Source organism: Ipomoea triloba, chromosome 4 (assembly GCF_003576645.1).
Source record: "Ipomoea triloba cultivar NCNSP0323 chromosome 4, ASM357664v1".
NCBI lineage: Eukaryota > Viridiplantae > Streptophyta > Magnoliopsida > Solanales > Convolvulaceae > Ipomoea > Ipomoea triloba.
In genome coordinates, this window is record NC_044919.1 from 28,872,483 (window position 1) to 28,896,860 (window position 24,378).

Here is a 24,378-nt window from a genome sequence, read left to right on the forward strand (position 1 = left end):
TTCTGCGTTTTCTATGGGTTTAGGGTCATACATAGCTACCCATACCATATGGGTTTAGGTATTGAATGACATTACTCTCTAAAATTCTAAAATAACCTAGACAAAATTAGGGAAGAAAAAACCATTACTCTTGGCAGTGATTAAGCTGTGTTGGAACATGGATGATGCTTGATTGGTGTTCTACTGGCCTTTAAGTGCAGGTCATTTTAGAAGAAAAAACCATTAGGATTCTTAATCAACATGGCATTCAAGATTCCTGTTTTTCTTCTTCTAATTGTTGAGTTTATGTTTTCTTTGAAACAACTTTAGGAATCAAGAAGGGTTGTGAGTGTATTATGACTTGCCAATTCCAGAGGCCTGTGTGAGCCCAAAACTGGGGAATGGTCACATCTCCAAGGACGAATCCAAAACAAGCAAGCTCTATTTAATTATCGACACTCATCATTGCGGAATGTGATTGAGAGATGTTTTGGACTTAGGCGAGATTTCCAATTCTAAAGTCCATTAATGCTTACCCATTGGTTAGACAAAGCCAAATCCCTATCGCATGTTGTGCATTACACAATTTCATACGGGTGAACGATATGGATGATCAATTAGCTAGCATGTACATGCAAGATATGATTTTGGATGATGATGGTGGAAGCACTAGTGGAGTTGGAAATGATACCACACAATTAAATATGAGTCAACAACAAATGCTACAAGTACGTGAAGACATTGCAAATGCAATATGGGCTAATTATAATAATTGATGATGTACTCAATTTTATTTGTAATGTTTTGGTAATGTTTTGCTACAAGTACGTGAAGACATTTGTAATGTTTTGTAATAACATTTTGTAATGAAATAACTTAATCTTAATTAATTGCTAGTCATTTTATTTATTTTAATTTCTGTGTGTGTATATATAGAGTACATAATTAACTAAGTGGAAAATGATTTTCGAAAAACAGTACTGGTAAACAAGTTTTCAAAACTGAAAAATTGAAAACAGAGAATGAAAACAGAAAACAGAAAACAGAAAACAATTTTCTGTTGGTAAACAGGCCCTAGCTTTTCTTCGCGTGCTGGAGACGCAGGCGTCCAACTGGACACGTGCAAGCGTAAGACCTGCTTTGGTTTTTTTTTTTATTTTCTTTTTTGTTGGCGTCAAACATCCTTTTTGTATATATTTCATTTATTTTTCCTTATTCGTTCACCATCCTCTCTCTCTCAGTGGCATTTTAAAAAATGTCTAATGATCAAAGTTGATGTGGTTGCTCTTACATTGACGCATACGTCATATGCAAATTATATCGCATGCCTATTTACCTGTAAAAAATACATATTTAAAGTCGCAATTATGCACAGATAAAACTCACGTTATTACTTTAGTCGACAATTTAGGAGTCTTTAAAAAAATAAATTTAAAATCTTATTAATACTAAATATAATCTAAATATTATAAATATAATAAGAGTGAATTAAGGTTGGTACCCTTCATTTATGTCTGTGTTTCTATTACATTTTTTGATACATTAAGTTATAAAATCTTATATTTATTTAGATTTTAGATATTAATATTATTGTGAATAATAATAATAATAATGTAAAACATTTTTATAAGTTTGATATTTATATTTTAGGAAATAACTAACATATAACTTCAATATATATAATATAATGTTTATATATAATTATTATTATTAAATAAGATAAGAATTTAAAATATATGGTAGATATATGTGCATGGTAACAATAGTAGAAAGATAACATAAATTATAACAGTAGGAGTATCCAGGTATGTTTGTCCAAAAACCAAAATATTGTATAGTACAATTTTTATAACATAATGTGTAAAAAGAAAAATGTAACGGAAAAATGGACATAAATGCAAGCCCGTAAGTCTAGGTGGGACAGGCCAAAAAATTGGCTCTTTAGCATGATGCTATTTTCGAAACCCACCAATAATCGGGATGAGCTGACCTCACAGGCAAAATCCTTTTTGACTACTACATAATTGCCAACCAGACAACCACCACGCGTCACACCTACTATTGGAGTCCACTATCAAGTGCCAAGTGTCAAAGTTCTAAGAATCACATAGTTACGCATTTTACTTAAAGATAGACAATCATCAATTTTCTTATTTATTTCCACAACATTATTGCAATAACGCAATCACAATTATTTAATCTCACATACGTACGGAAATCCACACAATCAAATAACAGACACGTACATTACTATACAAGACATCAAGATGAATATCCAAAACATAAACCACACCAAAGTGGTTGTTTGATTCACGAGAAAATTAAAGTCTGCAACCCCTTGAATGTGTGATTTGAAATTATCCCATTTTGTGTTTGAGCAATTCTTGGACCTTTGACCAGGCAGGCCTGGCCAAAATATCGGCGACCCATGCGGAAACTTTTGGGCGTGCATCAAACAGGGCCTTAACTTTAGTAGCCATAAGGTAGTTTATGAGAGGAATGTGGTGAAGATCGACCAAGGTGAAGCAGTCTCCGCCCAGGTATTTCGATTCCTTCAACCGTGCCTCGTACACATCGAGAACTTTGCCTAGTTGCTCCTCGTACTGCGCCAACACCGAAACGTCCGTCGTCATGCCAAGTATCGGCTTTATAACGATCTCGAAGCTGAGCTTGGAAGCTGCAGGGACGAATTTCTGAGCCTCAATCTCCATCCACGTCGACATGATCGCCATCTTCTTGTGATCTGGGACGATCAGCTGCGTCCCCTTGTCAATATACGTGTGCGCGATGTACTGTGTAATCGCCCTCGACTCTGCAACGTAACATATTCAATTCGCAAATCCATCGATAAGTTTCTATTCCTCAAACACAGTTAATGAAAAATAGGCCGGTTTACCGAAGAGTTTCAAATCTCCATCCTCGAATGCCGGAACTTCACCGAACGGCTACAACAACAAAGACAGGAACGTAAGTATGTACTATTTCTAGGAGTTTCGAGGAGTACAAGAAGACGTACAATTCGAAGATTATAATGTACGAAATCATCAAATTTAGCCTCACGTTGAGGGCAAAGAAATGTGGTTGTTTGTGTTCTCCAGCTTCCAGGTTAACATTCACAAACTCGTAATCGAGCTCCTTCTCCTTGAGGCAAGCCACGACTCTCAACACCCCTGGCGATAGGATGGTTCCGTGGACCTTAAGCGCCATTTTTCAAGACTCTACGAAAGATCAAGAAATAACCCTTAATATGCATGCCTCAAGTTCCTCAAAAACACAATCTTCAAACAACTAGAGTGGTTCTCTAGTAGTTTCCTTGATTTTATGAATTGATAGGACCACAATTCTTAAAATCTAAGGTTGGTAGAATGCGAGTTTGATTCGATAGGGCAAGGAAATGCACACCCTATATATATACATGCTAGAAGATTTTCTAAAGGTCATCAATAGTACAAATGATTTTCAAAAGGTCATCAATAGTACAAATGATTTCCAAAAGGTCATCAATAGTTCAAATGATTTCCAAATGTCATCAATAGTAAAAATACTTCACTTTCAAAAATATTAAAAGACATAAATTTGTCTAACTCCAAGTGTAATATGCCAAAACTTCATCTTCCCATGTGCCTTAAAAATTCTTATTTTGGTGACTTATTTCATCCTCTTTTGTACTATCCCAAGCAAAGTCACGAATTTGGACCTCTTAGATGGTATTTTGGACTCTTTCAAATCAGCTCTAATGCAAGTAAAATCATCACTTGGACTACTTAGACTAATAGGGACTTTTAATGGATCATTTGTGGCCTGATTTGTATCATCATCCCCTTCTTAATTGAAAGAGATTCGGCCTCAAATCAACATCAACATTGAATATAGAGGAGACACTGTACTACGAAGATCAACTTTGTAAGCATTGTCTCGAATCCATTGTATGTAACATTGCATGCTTATTTCAGAATGCATGTCTACCAGGGCACTACCAGCTCAAGTCTCTTTAATTTTAGCGATTCAACCATCTTTAACCAAGCTGGCCTGGACCGTCTTTAACCAAGCTGGCCTGGAAGAGATATTAGCAATGTACAGAGATATTAGCAATATACACCATGCGCTCACCTTCGGGCGCGACTCAAACAACATTTTAACTTGGGTACCTAGTAGGTAAATCTTGCATGTCTTGCCTTGTAACCTTAACTAGCAAAGAATCACCCACAAGAAGGTTAACTAGCATAGCTGATCTGACCGGCTCAAACCAAGAAAATTAATAAATTGTCCTACTGAGAGTCAATTTTGTAACCTTATTGTAGTTACTAAGTTAACGTGACCGGTAAGACTTTGTGGTCTAGTGGCACTCGGTTTCGCTCCTATATGGAAGGGGGTGGAGGCCATATTGATTCTTTGAAATATTAATTAAGTTGCAACTACCGTCCAACTCTATTCAAAGAAATTATGTTCCGTTGTAAAATCATCTGTGAAATATTTAGCAATGCATTTTTCCGGCCGAATAATTCGAAAGCACATGATAAAGGCGCAGCTGCATGCATTGGGAAGGTGAGACACGGAGCATGCAAGGTGAGAGAAAGTAGATGAAACAAGTGTGAACTGCGGGCCTCCTCCTCCCCAACGGTACGCAGAAGAGCATGATCAACACCTCACCCATGCGTGTACGAATAAAAAATGAGTTAAGTCAACTTTTTCTATGGATAAGGATAAAAGGGGTCTAATTGATAGAATATAGAGGAAGCACCGTAAAGATGAAATTGCGAGGTTTTGGGCCAATACAATAATAACTGCGTACGTATGTCATGATAATGATAGGAGAAACACCTATCTCATGATGTGAGATAAAAATTAGGAATCAACTTATGTAATAGAGTCGGTCCACTAAAGTCTTGAGCAGCGGTGTAGGATCAGATCCCAAAGATAGTAAGTCTTTTCTTATGAAGGAAATTCTTTTTCAAAGATTCTATATCAATTTCTATATGAAACCGAGATAGTTACCTTTCAGAAAATTCTAACGATAGGGGAAATGCCTATGTTTGTTTTATTCTTCTGAAGGTGGGAAAAAAGATAAAACAAGATGAAACGGATTATTCATCCAAATTTCAGTTTGAAACTCGTGTAATTGGCTTCTTTTGGTTAACCCGAAAAATGAGATAGATCCATGAGGAATCTTATTAGATTTCATTAGATATGGTAGATGAAAACGGGACACCAAAAGAGTTGGCTGCTGAGCCGTATGAGGTAGGAAACCCTCAAGTACGGTTCTAAGGGAAGGAATTGACCTACCTATTCCGACCGGGGAGAACAGGCCATTCAACAAGGAGATTCTGAACTTGTTGCGGAGACTTGGTTCGATCAAGCCGCTGAGTATTGGAAACAGGCTATAGCGCTTACTCCCGGTAATTATATTGAAGCGCATAATTGGTTGAAGATCACGGGGCGTTTCGAATAAAAGAGTGCCTTTTTTATTATTCTTTATTATTATTTAGAATTTTATTTTCGATTCTTTTGATTATTATTTATATTTAGAATCTTATTTTCGATTCTTTTTGTTTGAATTCATTATATTTAATGAATTGTTTGTTCAATTTTTTGTTAGATCTGTTAAAAAAAAATGGATCATTCCTTTTCTTTTGGAAGAACTTATCCCATAATTTCATTATATGCTTTCCTAAGCGTTCTATTTCATCTGGTATTTTGTAAGAATCAAATAGACAGATAGAGTCCAAAATAAAATATACTTCTTTCTTTTTATTTAATAAAAAGAAAGAAGTATTAGTATTCAAACTAATAGTAATAAAAGAAACCTTCGCATGACTATATATACGGGAATGGCTCTTAGTACTGGTTGCTCGCATGATTTCGAATAGGATAGATTTTGAATAGGTTAGGTAATAGGGTAATTCATATCTTCTATGTCAAAGATGAAACGGCCCCATCTAAGAACTTCTAATTGAGATATGAATAGGCACTAAGTTGCACAAAAAAGCCGTTTTTGGATGAATGCAAAGCCCAAGGGGTTTTTATAAGATGAAAAAGGTCCGTTGAGCGCCTCACGTCTATGTCATAATAGATTCGAACACTTGCCCGGGATCGACTTCTAGATCATAATTGCTCTAGTAAATAACTATAAATAACTAAAGAAAATAGATAGATGGGAGAAAAAGAGAAACAAACGAATTCTAGAAAAATCTCCCAAAGGTTCACTAATGACTGTTGGCGGGTTTCTTTGTATGTGTTGTCCGGAAAGAGGAGGACTCCATGATTATTCGTTCGCCGGAACCAGAAGTCAAAATTTTGGTAGATAGGGATCCCGTAAAAACATCTTTCGAGGAATGGGCCAAACCGGGCCATTTCTCAAGAACAATAGCCAAAGGCCCCGATACTACCACTTGGATCTGGAACCTACATGCTGATGCTCACGATTTCGATAGCCATACTAGTGATTTGGAGGAGATCTCCCGAAAAGTATTTAGTGCCCATTTCGGGCAACTCTCCATCATCATTGGCCAAACCACCTGGGCACTAGGCCCAATGTGAGTTGGATCACTTAGCCACGCTTCATAATTGGAAAAACGAGCACCGTGGAAATACATGCCGCTCAGCCAAAGAAAGNTTGGAAAAACGAGCACCGTGGAAATACATGCCGCTCAGCCAAAGAAAGATGATGGAGAGTTGCCCGAAATGGGCACTAAATACTTTTCGGGAGATCTCCTCCAAATCACTAGTATGGCTATCGAAATCGTGAGCATCAGCATGTAGGTTCCAGATCCAAGTGGTAGTATCGGGGCCTTTGGCTATTGTTCTTGAGAAATGGCCCGGTTTGGCCCATTCCTCGAAAGATGTTTTTACGGGATCCCTATCTACCAAAATTTTGACTTCTGGTTCCGGCGAACGAATAATCATGGAGTCCTCCTCTTTCCGGACAACACATACAAAGAAACCCGCCAACAGTCATTAGTGAACCTTTGGGAGATTTTTCTAGAATTCGTTTGTTTCTCTTTTTCTCCCATCTATCTATTTTCTTTAGTTATTTATAGTTATTTACTAGAGCAATTATGATCTAGAAGTCGATCCCGGGCAAGTGTTCGAATCTATTATGACATAGACGTGAGGCGCTCAACGGACCTTTTTCATCTTATAAAAACCCCTTGGGCTTTGCATTCATCCAAAAACGGCTTTTTTGTGCAACTTAGTGCCTATTCATATCTCAATTAGAAGTTCTTAGATGGGGCCGTTTCATCTTTGACATAGAAGATATGAATTACCCTATTACCTAACCTATTCAAAATCTATCCTATTCGAAATCATGCGAGCAACCAGTACTAAGAGCCATTCCCGTATATATAGTCATGCGAAGGTTTCTTTTATTACTATTAGTTTGAATACTAATACTTCTTTCTTTTTATTAAATAAAAAGAAAGAAGTATATTTTATTTTGGACTCTATCTGTCTATTTGATTCTTACAAAATACCAGATGAAATAGAACGCTTAGGAAAGCATATAATGAAATTATGGGATAAGTTCTTCCAAAAGAAAAGGAATGATCCATTTTTTTTTAACAGATCTAACAAAAAATTGAACAAACAATTCATTAAATATAATGAATTCAAACAAAAAGAATCGAAAATAAGATTCTAAATATAAATAATAATCAAAAGAATCGAAAATAAAATTCTAAATAATAATAAAGAATAATAAAAAAGGCACTCTTTTATTCGAAACGCCCCGTGATCTTCAACCAATTATGCGCTTCAATATAATTACCGGGAGTAAGCGCTATAGCCTGTTTCCAATACTCAGCGGCTTGATCGAACCAAGTCTCCGCAACTTTTTCTATGGATAAGGATAAAAGGGGTCTAATTGATAGAATATAGAGGAAGCACCGTAAAGATGAAATTGCGAGGTTTTGGGCCAATACAATAATAACTGCGTACGTATGTCATGATAATGATAGGAGAAACACCTATCTCATGATGTGAGATAAAAATTAGGAATCAACTTATGTAATAGAGTCGGTCCACTAAAGTCTTGAGCAGCGGTGTAGGATCAGATCCCAAAGATAGTAAGTCTTTTCTTATGAAGGAAATTCTTTTTCAAAGATTCTATATCAATTTCTATATGAAACCGAGATAGTTACCTTTCAGAAAATTCTAACGATAGGGGAAATGCCTATGTTTGTTTTATTCTTCTGAAGGTGGGAAAAAAGATAAAACAAGATGAAACGGATTATTCATCCAAATTTCAGTTTGAAACTCGTGTAATTGACTTCTTTTGGTTAACCCGAAAAATGAGATAGATCCATGAGGAATCTTATTAGATTTCATTAGATATGGTAGATGAAAACGGGACACCAAAAGAGTTGGCTGCTGAGCCGTATGAGGTAGGAAACCCTCAAGTACGGTTCTAAGGGAAGGATTGACCTACCTATTCCGACCGGGGAGAACAGGCCAAGGAGATTCTGAATGGAGCGACAGAAGTTTTTTTTGAGAATTCAAGAGAAGGTGACTTCTTATTCCAGCTGTTCCAAGAGTCTCCGCTAGTTGAACCGCGTCCAGTAGAAGGAATGTTCCGCTCATCCCCTTCGTCAGCTGTTTGATCGAGTCTCTAGCACCCTCGTCTTCCTAGGCTAAGAGCGCTTACTCCTCCCAAATGGAACTTGCTTTCTTAAAACGCATTCCCCTGGCTCCGGGAATTTCTTACTAAATGAAATCCTTTCAGTTGTATAAAAAATAAATTTAATTAAATCTCGTTAACGGGACCAAACACATAAAATAGGATGGAAGGAGTACTAATTATGAATAAATAGATAATAGTCATTGATAACCCAGTATAATCAAAACTAAAGTGTAGCATGATTACATAAATGTTTTTAGAATAATTGAAGAGTTCTACTATATATATTTTTAAATTTTACTTCATAATATCTTAAATAAACATTGAATATTTTTATCATGGGAATCCGAAGAAAAATGTTTGCATAAAAACTAAAAAGCTTGTGAATGGAAGTAAAAATTCACGTGGGAGTCTATTTTGCATAATTGAGTCATATCCATCAAGACAAGAAATGGGTAGTTGCCATGCAGACAACCACCACGCGTCACACCTACCACTTGAGGCCACGAATCACATAGTCACACGTTTTGCTTACTTTTTTAAGGAACACAGAAATTAAAGCTCAATAACGTACCATCAGTTTTCTTAATTATTTCAACATGATTGCAATAACACATCATACATACGCCAACATAATCTCATATCTGGAAATCCACACAACCAAAAACAGACACAGTACAAGATAACAAGATGGAACATTTCAAAACATAAACAGTCGAAAAATGACAAGCCCCCATCATCTTTCAATCATCAGTGGTTGTTTGCCCTATTTGAATGTGTGATTTGAGATTATATTATCCTATTTCTGTTTGAGCAATTCTTGAACCTTTGACCAGGCAGGCCTGGCCAAAATATCGGCGATCCATGCGGAAACTTTTGGGCGTGCATCAAACAGGGCCTTAACTTTAGTACCCACGAGGTTGTTTATGAGAGGAATGTGGTGAAGATCGACCAAGGAGAAGCAGTCTCCGCCCAGGTATTTCGATTCCTTCAACCGTGCCTCGTAGACATCGAGGACCTTGCCTAGTTGCTCCTCGTACTGCGCCACCACCGCATCGTCCGTCGTCATCCCCAGAACCGGCTTTATGACGATCTCGAAGCTGAGCTTCGAAGCTGCAGGGTCGAATTTCTGAGCCTCAACCTCCATCCACACCGACATGATCGCCATCTTCTTGTGATCCGGGACGATCAGCTGCGTCCCCTTGTCAACATACGTGTGCGCGATGTACTGTGTAATCGCCCTCGACTCTGCAACATTCAATTCGCAAATCAATTTGTATTAATTCCTCAAACAGCTCATCACAAATTAAACGACACTGTTAATAATGAATACTAGGTTTACCGAAGAGTTTCAGATCTCCATCCTCAAATGCCGGAACTTGACCGAACGGCTACAGCGACAAAGACAGGAACATTAGTACTATTTCGAGGACGACGAGGAGTACAAGAAGCGATCGAATTCTAGAACTATATATATACGGAATCGTCAAATTTAGACTCACGTTGAGGGCAAGGAAATGTGGTTGTTTGTGTTCTCCGGTTTGCATGTTAACGTTGACAAACTCGTAATCGATCTCCTTCTCCTTGAGGCAAGCCACGACTCTCAACACCGCCGGCGATAGCAGGCTTCCGTGGACCTTAAGCGCCATTTTTTCCGACGAGAAGTACTGTTATTCAGAACTGGAATGTGAAGTGATGGTATTTTAATAACAGAGCGTTATTTATAGAATTGCCGACACCCTCTTTAGTTTTCTGGAACCTTCTGTTAGAATTTTTCTCTTTTGACTCCCCCCAAACTGAACGGGTAGTAATTGTATAATGTTTAATTCTTCCACTTGGTACCGTCCACTGCCATGCTTTTCACACGTTGCAATGTGAAAATGAGAGCAAACTAAGTAATAATAATAATAATAATAAATGTCCCGAGGCTTCACATAGTGGTTCATCATATGACACTATGACTTAATGTTATGATTGAAGGTAGTTGTTATTTGAGGGTAAACGAATCTCGATTTACCTCTGCAGTGTTTAAGTTAACGCGTTATCCAAGGGCGTACACTGAGTGAACCCTGAATTGTGGTCTTAACCAGTAAAAGATCACAAAAAAAGTAAACTAAGTTAGGTTTATGTTGCCTATAACTAATAAAACCAATAAGATCAACACATAGCTCATGCTGGAAGTTAAATTTATAAGTTTGTAGTTACCAAATCAACAGTCATACACAAAATTTCTCTAACTTACATTGAAATAGGGTTGTACACAAAAAATTGATAATTTGTGCTCTAAAAATATTTAATAATTTATAAGTTCTTTTAATTTGAGTATGATTGAAACTTGTTAATTAAAATAACTTATACTACCATTACTACGTAACTTATTAGAAAATTTATAATAATAACAGTAGATAATTAAGTTCGGCAGGTCCACTACTTTGTAAAATATGAATGACTAAAATTAAATTATTAAATGAGTTTATGTGTCTTAATTTGTATGTTATATATATTTTTTTGAGTTCTACTGACTCGGTTATAATGTAAGAGCACAAAGAGTCCAACAGATGCCTCCACTAAGGCTCGAACCCACTTCCTTTTACATGAGAGTGTACACCAGATGCCGCTTGACCACAAGGCCTTTGGCTTGTATGTTATATATATTTTATTCAAAATATAATATTATGACATTCATTATAAAAAAAACTTTGTGCAATATTTTTTTTTGAATTCTACTGACGCAGTTATAATGTAGTATACATTCATAGCTACTTTCTCAACCTACTGAAGCATCCACTGAGGCTCGAACCCACTCCCCTTCCACATGAGAATATACACCAGATGCCGCTTGACCACAAGGTCTTTAACAAACTTTATGCAATATAAATAAGATAAAAGAGTACAAATTTTATACAGTATTTGATTTGAAGATTGAAAGGGTGGTGGTTGACCGGTTGTTATTGACTTATTGTATTTTAGCACTGGGAAGTCTTGGTGGGTGGAACCACGGATAAATCCAGAAGGATATAACATTGAATTGGCGCATACGTCATATGCAAATTATATCGCACCTACTGTAAAAAATACATATTTAAAGTCATAGTTGCGCATGGAGTGAAATTCACCTTATGATTTTAGTTGACAATTTAAAAGCCTTTAAAAAAAATAAATTTACGATCTTATAATTACTAAATTAACTGTTTGACAAACTTGATTGATGTTGTTTTACATAATATGTTAACTGTAAATATGTAAAATGGGTTAGAACTTATGGTATGTTTAGTTAATAGGTTAGCTATCAAGTATCAAAGTCATTGTTATTGTTTGGTTGACAGGTTTTTAGAACACTACTATGAGTTTTGATTACCTCGATCAATTGAAAAACTCATTCCTTAATAAAATAAGGGTTTCATTTCATTATTCATCCTCAGCCGCTTCTCATAACTATTTTTTCATATTGGTACTTTGGATGTTTTTATATTAGAATCAATTATCTTGATTTTTTGTTCTTATATTTTTAAAATATTTATTTCTATTATAGGATCATACATAAGTAACATAACCAAACAGCAATATTGATAATCACTCACATTTCACCCTACCACCAAACATGCAAAATACTTTCACCAAATTAAAATCCATTATCGTACCAAGTATTTGATACCTATTTCAATTTCAATTTTCATGTGCAAACCAAAACACACATTTACAATGTCCATGATAAATAGTCATTTTGATCCACAATGTAGCGATTGGGCGATTGTGATCACATGAACTTTCGACTCTTTGTTGAATTGTTGACGAGGATGTCCGTATGTGATTAATGTGAGTGACTGTGGATTCAAATGGGCCTTTTGCAAAATGAACTAGAAATCTAGCCCATTACAATCCGTATATTATCTCACTAATTTGTCTTTATGGATTAGTTTAGGATCATTATTCTATGTATCATGGTCTAGATATATACTTGTGTAGATCATAATAAAAAAAATACTCTGTATTATTTATGTATATGAAAAAAATATATTTAAAAAGTACATTATTCAATTATTGAAAATATATTATGTTGTATATTATCAAATAATGAATATTCAATACATAAATAATGTAAATTTAGTATTATTAAAATGTATCTTGTATTTATGATCCACATGAAAATATGCCATTAGTTTACTATTCCAATAATTTGAAAAAAAGAAATCCCCAATCTCTTAAATTAGAGAATAATTTTTTGTATTTAAAAAGAAAAGAATGAGAATAATCTTTTTTTTCTCGAATGAATTTAGTTCAATCTCTTAAATTAGAGAATAATTTTTTGTATTTCAAAGGAAAAGAATGAGAATAATCTTTTTTCTCGAATGAATTTAGTTCACTGGTTTAGTTACTTTAGTAAATCATGTCTAAGGGAAAGGAATAATTAATTTGTTTTAGTATGATTGACTGAGAGATGTGCCAACTAGCTTACTTGCAGTCACTCAACTAGTTGACCTATCACCTATGCCTGCAAGAATAGACAAATAGGTAATCATACCATTATGAGCATATATTATATTATTGCACTGCCTAATCGTCCAACCACCATTGCCAATAATAAGGTACCAAGTTAGCAAGTTGTAAGGTGTGATCATGCCATGTGTAATTTTAGGCTTTACTCTCAGTCTTGACCATCTCAAATCTATCATCTCCTATGCTACATGGAAACTTAGAGGGCGTGTAGTTGGAAGGAGGAAATCAGGGAGAAAGAAATTGTAATTCGGTGAGAAAATAATAAGGCTAGAATAAAGTAGAAATTCAAATTATATTGTTTAATAGTGTTGATTAAAATTATTGGGAATGAAAAGAGAAAAAGGTGATAAAAATTAAAATGTTCCTATATTATAATAATAATAATAATAATAATAATAATAATAATAACAACAACAACAACTACTGAGGGTAGAAAAGTTTTTTCTTATCTTTTTCCTTTCCATGCTTTATTGAATTGGGATTCATAGGGGAGGTATGAATTCCGATCTAACAAACGAAGAAAATTGCAAAGCCAAAGAATTGTATTATAAAGGAATTGCAATTATGGTATACCAAAGACCTCCTAATGAGAGTAGCGTTTTTCTGTTTGGGAAAAAAATCACTAAAACTTATAGAAATTTGTTCATAAACATTTTTAGCATAAATATTTTGTAATGATTACTTTTAAATATATTCATTTTTTCTATTTGTACATTTCAAATGGGTTGTACTCAAATACATGTTTGGGAAGACGTTAGGTATATCCACTATACATGCACATATATAAACTCATGTAAAATTTGATTTTTTTTTTTTTTGAAGGAATGTAAAATTTGATGATTAGTTAGCATATATATGCTTATCATCTTAATTAAGACTAATTATTGTACTTCTCCAAAGGCCATTTCTTTTATAAGTGCATCAAAAGAATCTAGCAAAGATTGAAGGCATATTCAAATGCAATATTACCAAAAGATGAAAGGGTAATGAGATAACTAGACAAGACGATAATAATTAGTAAATCTAAACATAAAATTTGAGTCAAAATGCTAGTTTCGTGTTCAACCCATTGGGAGTTGACCTAGTAGCTTGGCCCGAGGCATAAAGCTATAGTTGAAACCCTACAAATTCCGGTCAACATATATAAAGCACAAGAACAAGTTATTTATAACGACTTGAAAATGCATACTATAGAGCTTATGAACTCCACACTTGTGTTGATAGCCCTAAAATGAAAGTCTCTTCTCAAAAATTAAACATTTGAATTGGTCTGAGATGGAACTGAAAAGAATTACAATCAGAAAAGAAATAAGCAAAGGATTATCATTATCTATCAATGAAACTGATGAAGCTGGAAGGAGTTATTAGTTGCAGACGATGAGTATCTTATAATCGCCGGTTCACCTTTCAAGTAGTTGTCATCGTCGTCGGCCGCCGGTTCCTCAGCCAAAGCTTTCATTTCTCCATTGTTTCCGGCGGCGGCTTTATGCTCATCGTCAGCTCTTTCTCTTTCCACCTGCAGTCGTCTATACCTATGCAAATACGTCCTCAACGGCGGAGCGTAATCGTCGAACCCTAGGCTCCCTAAAGCCCAGCAAACATCGTCGCCGTTCAAGGTCTTGCGCTTCTCCCGGCGGCACTTCTCCGACGCCTCTCCGGTGACGAAGCCAATGAACTCCGAAACGCATTCCTGCATCGTCTCTTTAGCTTCTTTCGAGATCTTCGCATTCGCCGGCAATATCTGCTTCATAATCCGGCCCACGTTGGCGATCGGCAGCAGCCGATCTTGCTCTCTCAGCACTACTCCATCGTCGTCGCCGGGAGAAAAACTGTATTTTTGTCCTTCTCTATTATCATCCATTATTCTACTAAGAATGGAAACCCCAAATCTCGTGAGGCTCTCAAATACTGACACGTTACTATTTTGAATCTATACGCAATTAACTATGAATCCCTTTATAGATGTATGCATAATCGCTTTTATGTTTTGTGTGCCTATACATATATAATTTCAAATCAAAACCTGTTGGTTGTTCTGAACATACCCTAACTAATTCTAATCGTAAGAGACCGTTTGTACTATACTCTAACTAATTCAGATTCGCACTGGGCCGACCCAATTAAAGAATAAAGTATTGTATATATTGATTTTCTCATACAAGGGATTCGAGCTCTCGAAGTCTCTTAAAGGAAAAGAGTGCACAGGTCATCCATATCAATCAAGCTGGTTACATCTCCAGTAGTTTGATAGTATCATTGTTATCATTCTAAACAGGAAAACATTATTATCCTAAATAGGGTTATATTGTAGTCATAAAAATTATATTAGTTGATTGGAACAAAAAAAATACATAGAAGTAAAACATTTCACAATTGATCAACCAAGATGGACGGAACAAATTGTACAGACTAATATGATATTTTGATATGAGAAAAATACTCGATGTACTCCCAAAATCTTACTCCCAATTTTTTACTCTCACTTGTGTTTAAATTTGATTGGAGGAAAGAAAAAAAATGAATGGATAAATATCATGATCTCCTACTAAATTGAGCAATCAAAGTATGTTAAATCATAAAGAGTATAAAATGAAAATACAAATTAGAAGTACATATAAAATTACTCTTTAATATGAAATTTATAATACACTCACTTAGTTACTAATTTCGGGGTCAATAAATATTTTTTAAAGTTGTTTGTCGTGTATGGATTGATCATGTGCTTGTACTTTATTTAGCATTGAAATGGTCCCCTCTTTCATATTTTTTAACATTTTCTTTGCTATAATTGGTAGCTCTTCATAGATGGGTTTACTTGTTTAAGTATGCTTTAATCATATAATAATGTAAATATGAAATATGTGGACGAATAAATGTCTTCCACGTGTGCTTCTGGCAGTGTGCAAGCTAAGCTACCCGACAAAACACTTTTTTTTTTTTTTGAAACAACATAACTTATTAATTCAACAACTCATTGACAATAAAAGAAGGAGGGTATAAGTTCCACTCCTTACTCACAGACAATGAACAGGTTTGCCTAGCTAGGATTAATTACATATTTTCTTTCTATCAACTTTTTTTTTCTCTTTCTATTTAAACTCTATTTTTTTCTCCTTATTTAAAATTTTAAACTTTATAAACCTTATACCTAAATTCAATAAATTATATTTTCTTCATTATCCTATATTTTCTACGTACCTAAACTTTACCAATTTTTTTCTCTCTCCTAAACTTTACAATCTTCCTCTAAAAATTCAAAATAATATTATTTTTATTTCATTGTTGCTGGTATATTTTGATTTTTTTCTATGAACTTTTTATCCCTAACTTCTAAACTTTTTCTCCTAAATACATGAACAGAGTAAATTTTTTTTATCTATCACCGTCAACTTTTACTATATGTTTCATAATATTCATATGTTTATTCGTAATATATTTTTTCTTTTTTCTTTTGAACAACATGCTATTACGAATAGTGAACTATTGTTCGCAATAGCAATTTGAGGCTACAAAGAGAAGAACCTTGTTGTTGTTAGCAGTCTCATATTGTTATTGCAAATAATAGTTCTTTGCAAATAGTAATTATATATTTTTTAAATATTAATTTCTCAAGAAACAGTAATTATATTTTAAATATTTTATTTGAAAAATTCTATAACTATAAATTTTAGTGTTTAATATTGTTATGAATTGCTTATGAAAGTTTGTAAGGATGTATTCAATTTAGAATTTTAATGACTTTTATAGACTTTTTAAAATAAAAAAGTTGATAAAAGTTTATGCAAATTTTTTATACAGACTTTTATAGTCTTACAAAGTTTTAAAAAGTTTTGAACGACTCTATGAAAGTCAATAAAAGTTTATTAAAATCTATCAGTTTAAAAGTTTTTAAAAATCTACAAAAGTCATGATTGAATACACCCCCTAAATGATAACCCTTTAAAATCAAAGTTCTTAAAACTTTTATTGAATCTTATAACCTCACCCTTTCATAGCTCGAAATAAATTTTGTTTAAAAATGGACTCTTGGTTGTTTGGAAAGCAATTGACACAGCCTATCGATTCAACCATTATACCAAATGCACTCTTATTTGGTATGAGCAACCCTAAAACTCTAAAAGTGAAGTTTTTTTTGTCAAGTTTTTGCAAGCCAATTGGAAAAGAGAATGTGAGGAAAAAAAAGAGAGAAAAAAATAATATCTTTTATGCGTTTAAAGAGTATGTGCAGTGCACGTGCCCACTTGCGCAGTTGGTGCACAAAACGTGCACCAATGCGGTTATTATTAATTTCGTGGGCTTACAAAAAATTACCTTCATTGTAAATATATATATATTTTTTCTTTCTCCCTTTTTTGAGTTCTCTCACTTTTAACTCATCTCCTCTCTCCTTCTTGTGTGTGTGTGTGTATATATATATATAAATTCAAATAAATTTATTGCTCTGATATATTTTCTTTTGTTATAAGAATATACTCATACTAGTGTGTTTTAGTGGTAGTCATTGCATGTCAATACATTGCACCACTCTTTCAAACTGCACATCCTACTTTTATATTAGGCTGAGGTTTACTCCAAGTAATTGGGCTTATGGATTATTCTTGGGCCGAGTGAGGTCCATATAATGGGTTTAAACATGAATGTATTATTCCTAAGATGATACGGAGTATATAGATATTTTAATAATTTTAGGCCACTTTCTTAAACCCCATTCTAGATGGGTTAAATTGAATATTAATGAACATTGTAGAGGGCTTGAGAGTTGGGTTGCAATCATTATGATCCACACAGCAGTGTGGATGATATTATCAAATAATGTATATTTAGTACACAAATAATATACATTTTATTTAGATAATATATATTATTTGTGTACTGAATGTACATTATATTGTATAATGTATACATTCAGTGTACAGATAATGTATATTTAGTATATTAAAGATGTACTTTTTGTTATGATCCACACAAAATTATGTGGACCATGGTCCACACAATAATTTGTCATTAGGTTGGATCACTTGGATGTAGGGATGTCAAGGTGGTCAAAGTAAGTTGGGTTAGGACTTAAAATTTTTAGCTCGTGAAAATGTGGATTTCGTGTGCTGCAACCCAACCATATTAATATATAGGCCCTGTTTGGTAAATGGCCGTTGGCTGTTTGGGTTAGAAGGTATGATTTGTTAATAACATTAGCTGATTGTAAAAAGTTGGCTGATTGGGTTGGCTGTTAGCTGATAGTTGTTTGGTATAAATTTTTTTCTCAAAAAGTTAATTGAAAATGCTACTTTGAGTAGCCTTTTGAATTTTAGCATTTTGAAGTTACAAAAAGCTTATTAACCAAACAACTAATAGTGATCAAATAAGCCAAAATTGGCTGATAGGCTGATTATTTACCAAACAGGGCCATAATATTATTTTTGAATTTGGCTTGTGAGCATGCATGATGCGGGCTAGGATTGAAGTGAAGAATTATTGCACGCTATCCGCACAGTAAAAATATGTTAAAAATTAAAGCCCAAGGTGGGGCAGTTCAACTCACATTGACACCCCTAGTATTCCTCAATTTGAAGAGTTGCTACGAGCAGAATAGAGTTGTAGATATTCTACCTCCTCTTCTCTTCATCTCGCCTATGTGTTGTAAGTTCTCGAGTATCTTCCTATAGTTACCCAACAAATTATTTAGGGTAATTTTTTTAGTATTTCTCGTTTTGAAGAGTTGCTCCGAGCATAATAGAGTTGCAGATACACTTACCTCCTCCTCGCTTCATCTCGCCTATGCGTTGTAAATTCTTGAGTATCTTCCTATAGTTACCTAACAAATTATTTAGGGTAATTTTTTTAGTATTTCTCAATTTGAAGAGTTGCTCCGAGAAGAATAGAGTTGCAGATATGCTTACCTCCCCCTCGCTTCATCTCATCTATGCGTTTAAGTTCTCGAGTATCCTCCTATAATTACCTAACAAATTAGTTAGGGTAATATTTTTAGGATTCCTCAATTTGAAGAGTTGCTCCGAGCATAATAAAGTTGTAGATACACTTACCCCATTCTTGCTTGTTGGTCGATCCGGCTGGCGGCTCCTGCATCTCCTGCGTCTCTATGGGGGCTTTTTTATACGAGTTTGCTGCTAGGAGTCCCTAGAGTCGAATTCATAATTAATAGAAGTTCCAATAGAACTTTATTGACCTGACTCTTCAATCGACGATCTACTGCTCCCTCTTAATAGCATATGCCCATGCTTTGATTCGAAAGCCCTAACCAATGATGAAAACCCCAGGAGGATTCGGGTCTTTTTTTCCTCCTCTCTTCAGTCCAGTTTGAACAATCTCGCCTTTGCATTGTAAGTTTTTTAGTATCGTCTTATATGTACCCAACAAATTATTTAGAGTAATTTTCTTTAGTATTCCTCAATTGAAAGAGTTGTTCATTCTAGAAGATAATCCTATTACCGGGAAATCTTCATCCCCCTTTCCCTTCTCTGGAACACCACTTTAAGCCGACAAGGGTAAAATTGTCATTCACATGTGCTTTCGAACCCGGTCGAATGATACACAAACCGCAAACCGGAACCGAATAGAACGTAACCCGTCCATATATACTCATTGTATTATAGACATCAATACGAAGAAACAAAACTGAAAAAAAAAAAACATTTTTTTTTTTCTCTCTCTCTCCCTCGCCAAGTCCTCCTGTCAAGAGCTTAGCCTTCGTACTCCATGAAACCTCTTCGCGTATCATCACTCGTCTGAAACTGTTAAAGGTGAATTCTTTATATATACCCTTTGTCTCTGACATGTAAACCCATAGCTTTATTTTTGCGTTTTTTTTTTGCAAAAACTTTTATCTTTTCTTTTAATGTTTTCTACGGTTGACAAGAAATGTCAATTGATGCACGGATGATGCATAATCATTGAAACTCTACGATAAATCTTTTCATCTTCTCCTCTGCTTCTTTATCAATGTTTTGTTCAGCTTCGTTGCGTAGTAAACATATATAATAATATATATATATATATATTATAATATAATGTACTCCGGATATGACACACTTGTGTTGTTGTGCAAGTTTAGAAGTGATTTTGATTGTTTTTATAGGATTGAATGGAGATTTTGATTGCTGGAATTAATGTTAATTGTTGGTTTCTTAGAGTTTTTGTTTTGTTTCTCTTAATGCCGATGATGATGCGCATAGATTCCTATCATTGTAAGAGTGTGATGTTTGTTTTGAACTGCTGGGAATTCTTGATATATAGGTAAATATTTTGTTATATAATATGTGGGAGATTTATGAAAAGGTTTTGTTTCGATTAGGAAATGGATTTGGAATTCAGGGTGCAGTTTCTTTCAGTTAAGTTGGCAGTTAATCACAAACTATGATCAAAGGGAATATGACAAGTGAATGTGATTGTTAAAGTTGGGATTTTGAACAGTTGAGCTCTAGTTCTTACTGAATTTTTGTCTTCCTTTGACAGTTGATAAGCTCATAAGGTCTACTATCGTGTTTATTGATCATCATTCTAAATTTCATTGAAAAGTATATGCAACAGCACCACATTTTGCAAGAACATGATAAGCACAACTTTGGGACATGCAGAAAAGTTTATAGTTTTGTTTTTGGCTTTTATCGGTTTTGTGTGATTATACAATCATTTCATAGTCCAAATTTTTAATTTTGATTGTGTGCAGATAAGTTTACTAGGTTTTACAGCTGTATGGAGGGCCTCGCCAATAAATCTTCAAAACGCTTCCCTTCCAAGAAATCTTCTGGCACAGATTCTGTTTGTGGGGATCATAAAGTATTTCCTCGAGTTGGAGCTGAATACCAGGCAGAAATCCCTCTGATATTGGAATGTGATCGCAGGAAACTTAAAAAAACATCATTTAATGGAGGCATTGAAGTGGATACTTCAGATCATGTGGTTGAAAGTAACCAGGATGACACTATAGACAATGGTAAAACAGCAGGATTGCTAAATCTTCCATCTAGGCTTAGAGGCAAAAGCGTTGATATTGACTCTGGTTCACTTCAAGAAAGGAAAGCACATTTGAGTAATTGTGATGGCTTCCATCTTGTTCCAGGCTTACCTAATAAGGGTTGGAAGCAAATTGAACATTCGAGCTTTCTCCTTGGCTTATACATCTTTGGGAAAAATCTTGCTATTATTAAAAGGTTTGTAGGGAGCAAAGATATGGGAGACATATTATCCTACTATTACGGCAAGTTTTACAAGTCTAAAGACTACCAAAGGTGGTCAGACAGTCGCAAGCTAAGAGGCAGGCGGTGCATTTCTTGCCAAAGGCTTTTCATGGGCGGGAGGCAACATGAGCTCTTGTCACGTTTATCTTCCCGTGTCTCTGAGGAATGCCTTCGAATGTTGATTAAGGTAAATGTGGATTGTCTTTTAACACCAGTAACTTCAAATTGCCCAACCTAGTTTATTACATGTGCATCATTTTTTGGGACGTGCTAATTCATACCTTTTCATGTCTATGCTTCAGTAACTAACTTAATTGCAATACAAAAACGTCTGTTTTGAACGCCCTCTAAGCTAGGTATCACTCATCACTACCCGACTTTATTCTCTTGATGCATCGGTTCATGCTTGCATGTATTGTAAGTATCTAGTTACTTATAGGTATTTCAGTAACACGGGCCTTTGAGTAAGCATGGTAGCCTATTACTCCTGCTGTAGGAACCGCAAAGGCAGGATTTTTATGAAGCAAGTGTTGGTGGTTGCTTATCGTTCTTAAAATTTAGCGTGCAATGATTCTTGCTATCTGAAAAACAAGAGTGAAAGTTGAGACTACCTTGAAATGACATGTTATGTTTTGTATCATGTTTTACCTCAGTATAATTGTTGGGAAAAGGTTCTTCTAATGCCACAGATGGAACCAATTTGTATCGTTTCTTAAACCCCTCTTGTAGATTGAGAAAGTAGTTATGAACAGATACTGCATTGTAACAGAGTCGGTAGTACTAAAAATAAAATATATACTTTAAGCACATCATACCATAATCTTTCAAGAGTGTCTCCATCCACTAAACTGCACATTTTCAGCTTATTATGTTTACTGCATCAGATTTGCATCTTATATTCTGATTACTGAGAGTTTTTGAATATTGCCTAGGCTTCGAAATTGTTGGGAGATGGAAACATTACACTGGAAGAGTATGTGTTTTCGTTAAGAGACAAGGTTGGCATCGAGAATCTAGTTGAGGCTGTAGCCATTGGCAAAGGGAAGCGGGATCTTACTGGAACTTCCATGGATTATACAAAAGCCATTCAGTCGCTCCCTGTTCGTCCTAGACTACTGAGCACCAAACCATGCTCCTCTCTCACAGCAACCGAAATTCTAAAGTTTCTGACAGGTAATTTTCGACTAAGAAAAGCCGAGTTGAATGAACTTTTTTGGGATGCTGTTTGGCCCCTTCTTTTAGCTAGGGGATGGCACTCAGAGCAGCCTAGTGATCTATCGTCTGCTGGTACCGGGCAGTCATTAGTGTTTCTCGTGCTAGATGTTAGCAAGTTCTCGAGGAGTTTAGCGAAGGGAACTCACTTTTTCAACTCCATTTCTGATGTTCTCAAAAAGGTTGCATCAGAGCCCAGCCTTCTTGAACAAGAAGTCAATGCATATAACGACGAGGAACAGGAGGAGAAACGCGTGATAAATCCCGAGGTTTCACAGGAGCAAAACAATTCTGCAAGCAGTCAACATTCAATGGAATTTACAGTAGTGGATACCATCCTGTTTACTGGAGTAGGGAGTGGTAAAGTATGGGAAATGAGAAGTTTGCCTCTCGATCGTTTGAGTTCTGCTTCAAGTGGTCATCTAAGCGAAGAAAATCATGGTTCAGATCCCATGGATGTTGGTAACGTCGAAGCAGCATATGGTGATGCAGATAACGATATAACTAGCATTTCAAACGATGAAATCCCTAATGGTCCAGTTTCATTGATTACAGAAGAAAAAACCACTCAATCTATCACAGAACTAAAACCTCGATTCTCGACTCAAATTGTATCCATCTCTGATCACACAAACTTAGCTGTTTGCAGCAATAGAGGATTGAGCCATAAAACTGAGAACAGGTACATAAAGGATGAGTGGTTGAAGGAAGGCAAACTCGACTCTCAATCGAGCCTCCCAGATGCTCCACCATCTCAAAACTTTTCATCAGACACTTGTTTCTCAAGCAGCCAAAGAGAAATACATGTAAGAAATCTTCTCGAAAACAGTCTAGCCTTTGAACAATCACATAAAAACTCTATATTGGATAATCCAGAAGACGATCCAGGGAATAATCCTGATTCTGTGTCAGCTGCCAATAAGTCTTCTAGTCCATGTGAAACCGAGCAGCATTCTGAGATGCTAGAATCCATTAACACGGGAGCCAAGCTGTCTTCTAGTCCATGTGAAACCGAGCAGCATTCTGAATCCAATAATGCTCCCGTCATAAGTTGCCAGAGGCGAAGTAGTAGATACAAACCAAGTGCACGAGCACTGGAAGCGATTGCATATGGTTTCATGGAAGCAAAAACGAAAAGAAAACGCACAAACAGTTCAACCTCAACGAGCTCTTCTCAACGTGTGCGTAAGAGTAAACATTTGGTGGATGAGAATGTTACTGGAGATCCATGTAAGAAGGAAGCAAATGACAACAATGATGGTAAGCAATTAAAGAAAACTTGAAGATGAATGGCAAGCTAAGGCATTGGAATTGTTGTGTACTACCGTGATAGAAAGATGTATAATCTTTAATTTTTGAATTAGTGCCATCTTTGAAGCTGTTGAGATACAACCTTAGTTTAGTTATTTGGTCTTCATAACATCCAAACTAGTAAAACATTGTAACAACTAATATTTTTATTCAATATTTATAGACTAAATTGTACATTTTACAAAGATACATAAGTTTTTTTTTAAAATTTTTTTTAAGAGGAACATGGCTGGTGTGCCCACCTGCCGTGCGCAATGTGCTCGTGGTGTTGGATTTTTTTTTTTAAATACATTTATGCTTTTAGCCTAAGAGTATTGCCAATAATAGATCTATTTTTTTTTTAATAATTTTGAATGGGTTGGAAGTGAGAGAGGAGAGGAAAGAGAAGAAAAAGTTGTCGAACCCACTAGATACACACAACGTGCACGTGGGGTTAGATTTTTTTTTCTCTCTTTTTTGTTCTCTCTTTTTCACTTGGCACAAAAAATTCTGATATAAAAACCTTATTGTTGAGATTGTTCTATGAGTTTTGAGTAAGGAGTTGATCGACTTGAGATGATTGGTATACTA

General features: G+C 35.2%; 4 protein-coding genes across 4 annotated transcripts; 1 reads left to right on the forward strand and 3 right to left on the reverse strand.

Annotated features, from left to right (window-relative positions):
- Positions 1-2,117: 2,117 nt before the first annotated feature.
- Positions 2,118-3,305, reverse strand: LOC116017228 (glutathione S-transferase-like). Its single transcript, XM_031257768.1, has 3 exons — positions 3,040-3,305; positions 2,876-2,924; positions 2,118-2,791 (listed from the first exon to the last, which is right to left on the reverse strand). The coding sequence occupies exons 1-3, from the start codon at positions 3,184-3,186 to the stop codon at positions 2,337-2,339; spliced, it is 651 nt and encodes a 216-aa protein (XP_031113628.1). The 5' UTR covers positions 3,187-3,305; the 3' UTR covers positions 2,118-2,336.
- Positions 3,306-9,148: 5,843 nt separating this feature from the next.
- On the reverse strand, positions 9,149-10,320 carry LOC116015032 (glutathione S-transferase-like). Its single transcript, XM_031255016.1, has 3 exons — positions 10,096-10,320; positions 9,936-9,984; positions 9,149-9,841 (listed from the first exon to the last, which is right to left on the reverse strand). The coding sequence occupies exons 1-3, from the start codon at positions 10,240-10,242 to the stop codon at positions 9,393-9,395; spliced, it is 645 nt and encodes a 214-aa protein (XP_031110876.1). The 5' UTR covers positions 10,243-10,320; the 3' UTR covers positions 9,149-9,392.
- A 4,002-nt stretch (positions 10,321-14,322) lies between these two features.
- Positions 14,323-14,972, reverse strand: LOC116017624 (nuclear transcription factor Y subunit B-4). The gene has a single exon (XM_031258241.1). The coding sequence runs from the start codon at positions 14,949-14,951 to the stop codon at positions 14,424-14,426; it is 528 nt and encodes a 175-aa protein (XP_031114101.1). The 5' UTR covers positions 14,952-14,972; the 3' UTR covers positions 14,323-14,423.
- A 4,769-nt stretch (positions 14,973-19,741) lies between these two features.
- On the forward strand, positions 19,742-23,780 carry LOC116016116. Its single transcript, XM_031256279.1, has 3 exons — positions 19,742-19,848; positions 20,775-21,472; positions 22,218-23,780. Exons 2-3 carry the CDS (start codon positions 20,801-20,803, stop codon positions 23,778-23,780), a joined length of 2,235 nt encoding a protein of 744 aa, XP_031112139.1. The 5' UTR covers positions 19,742-19,848; positions 20,775-20,800.
- Positions 23,781-24,378: the final 598 nt, after the last annotated feature.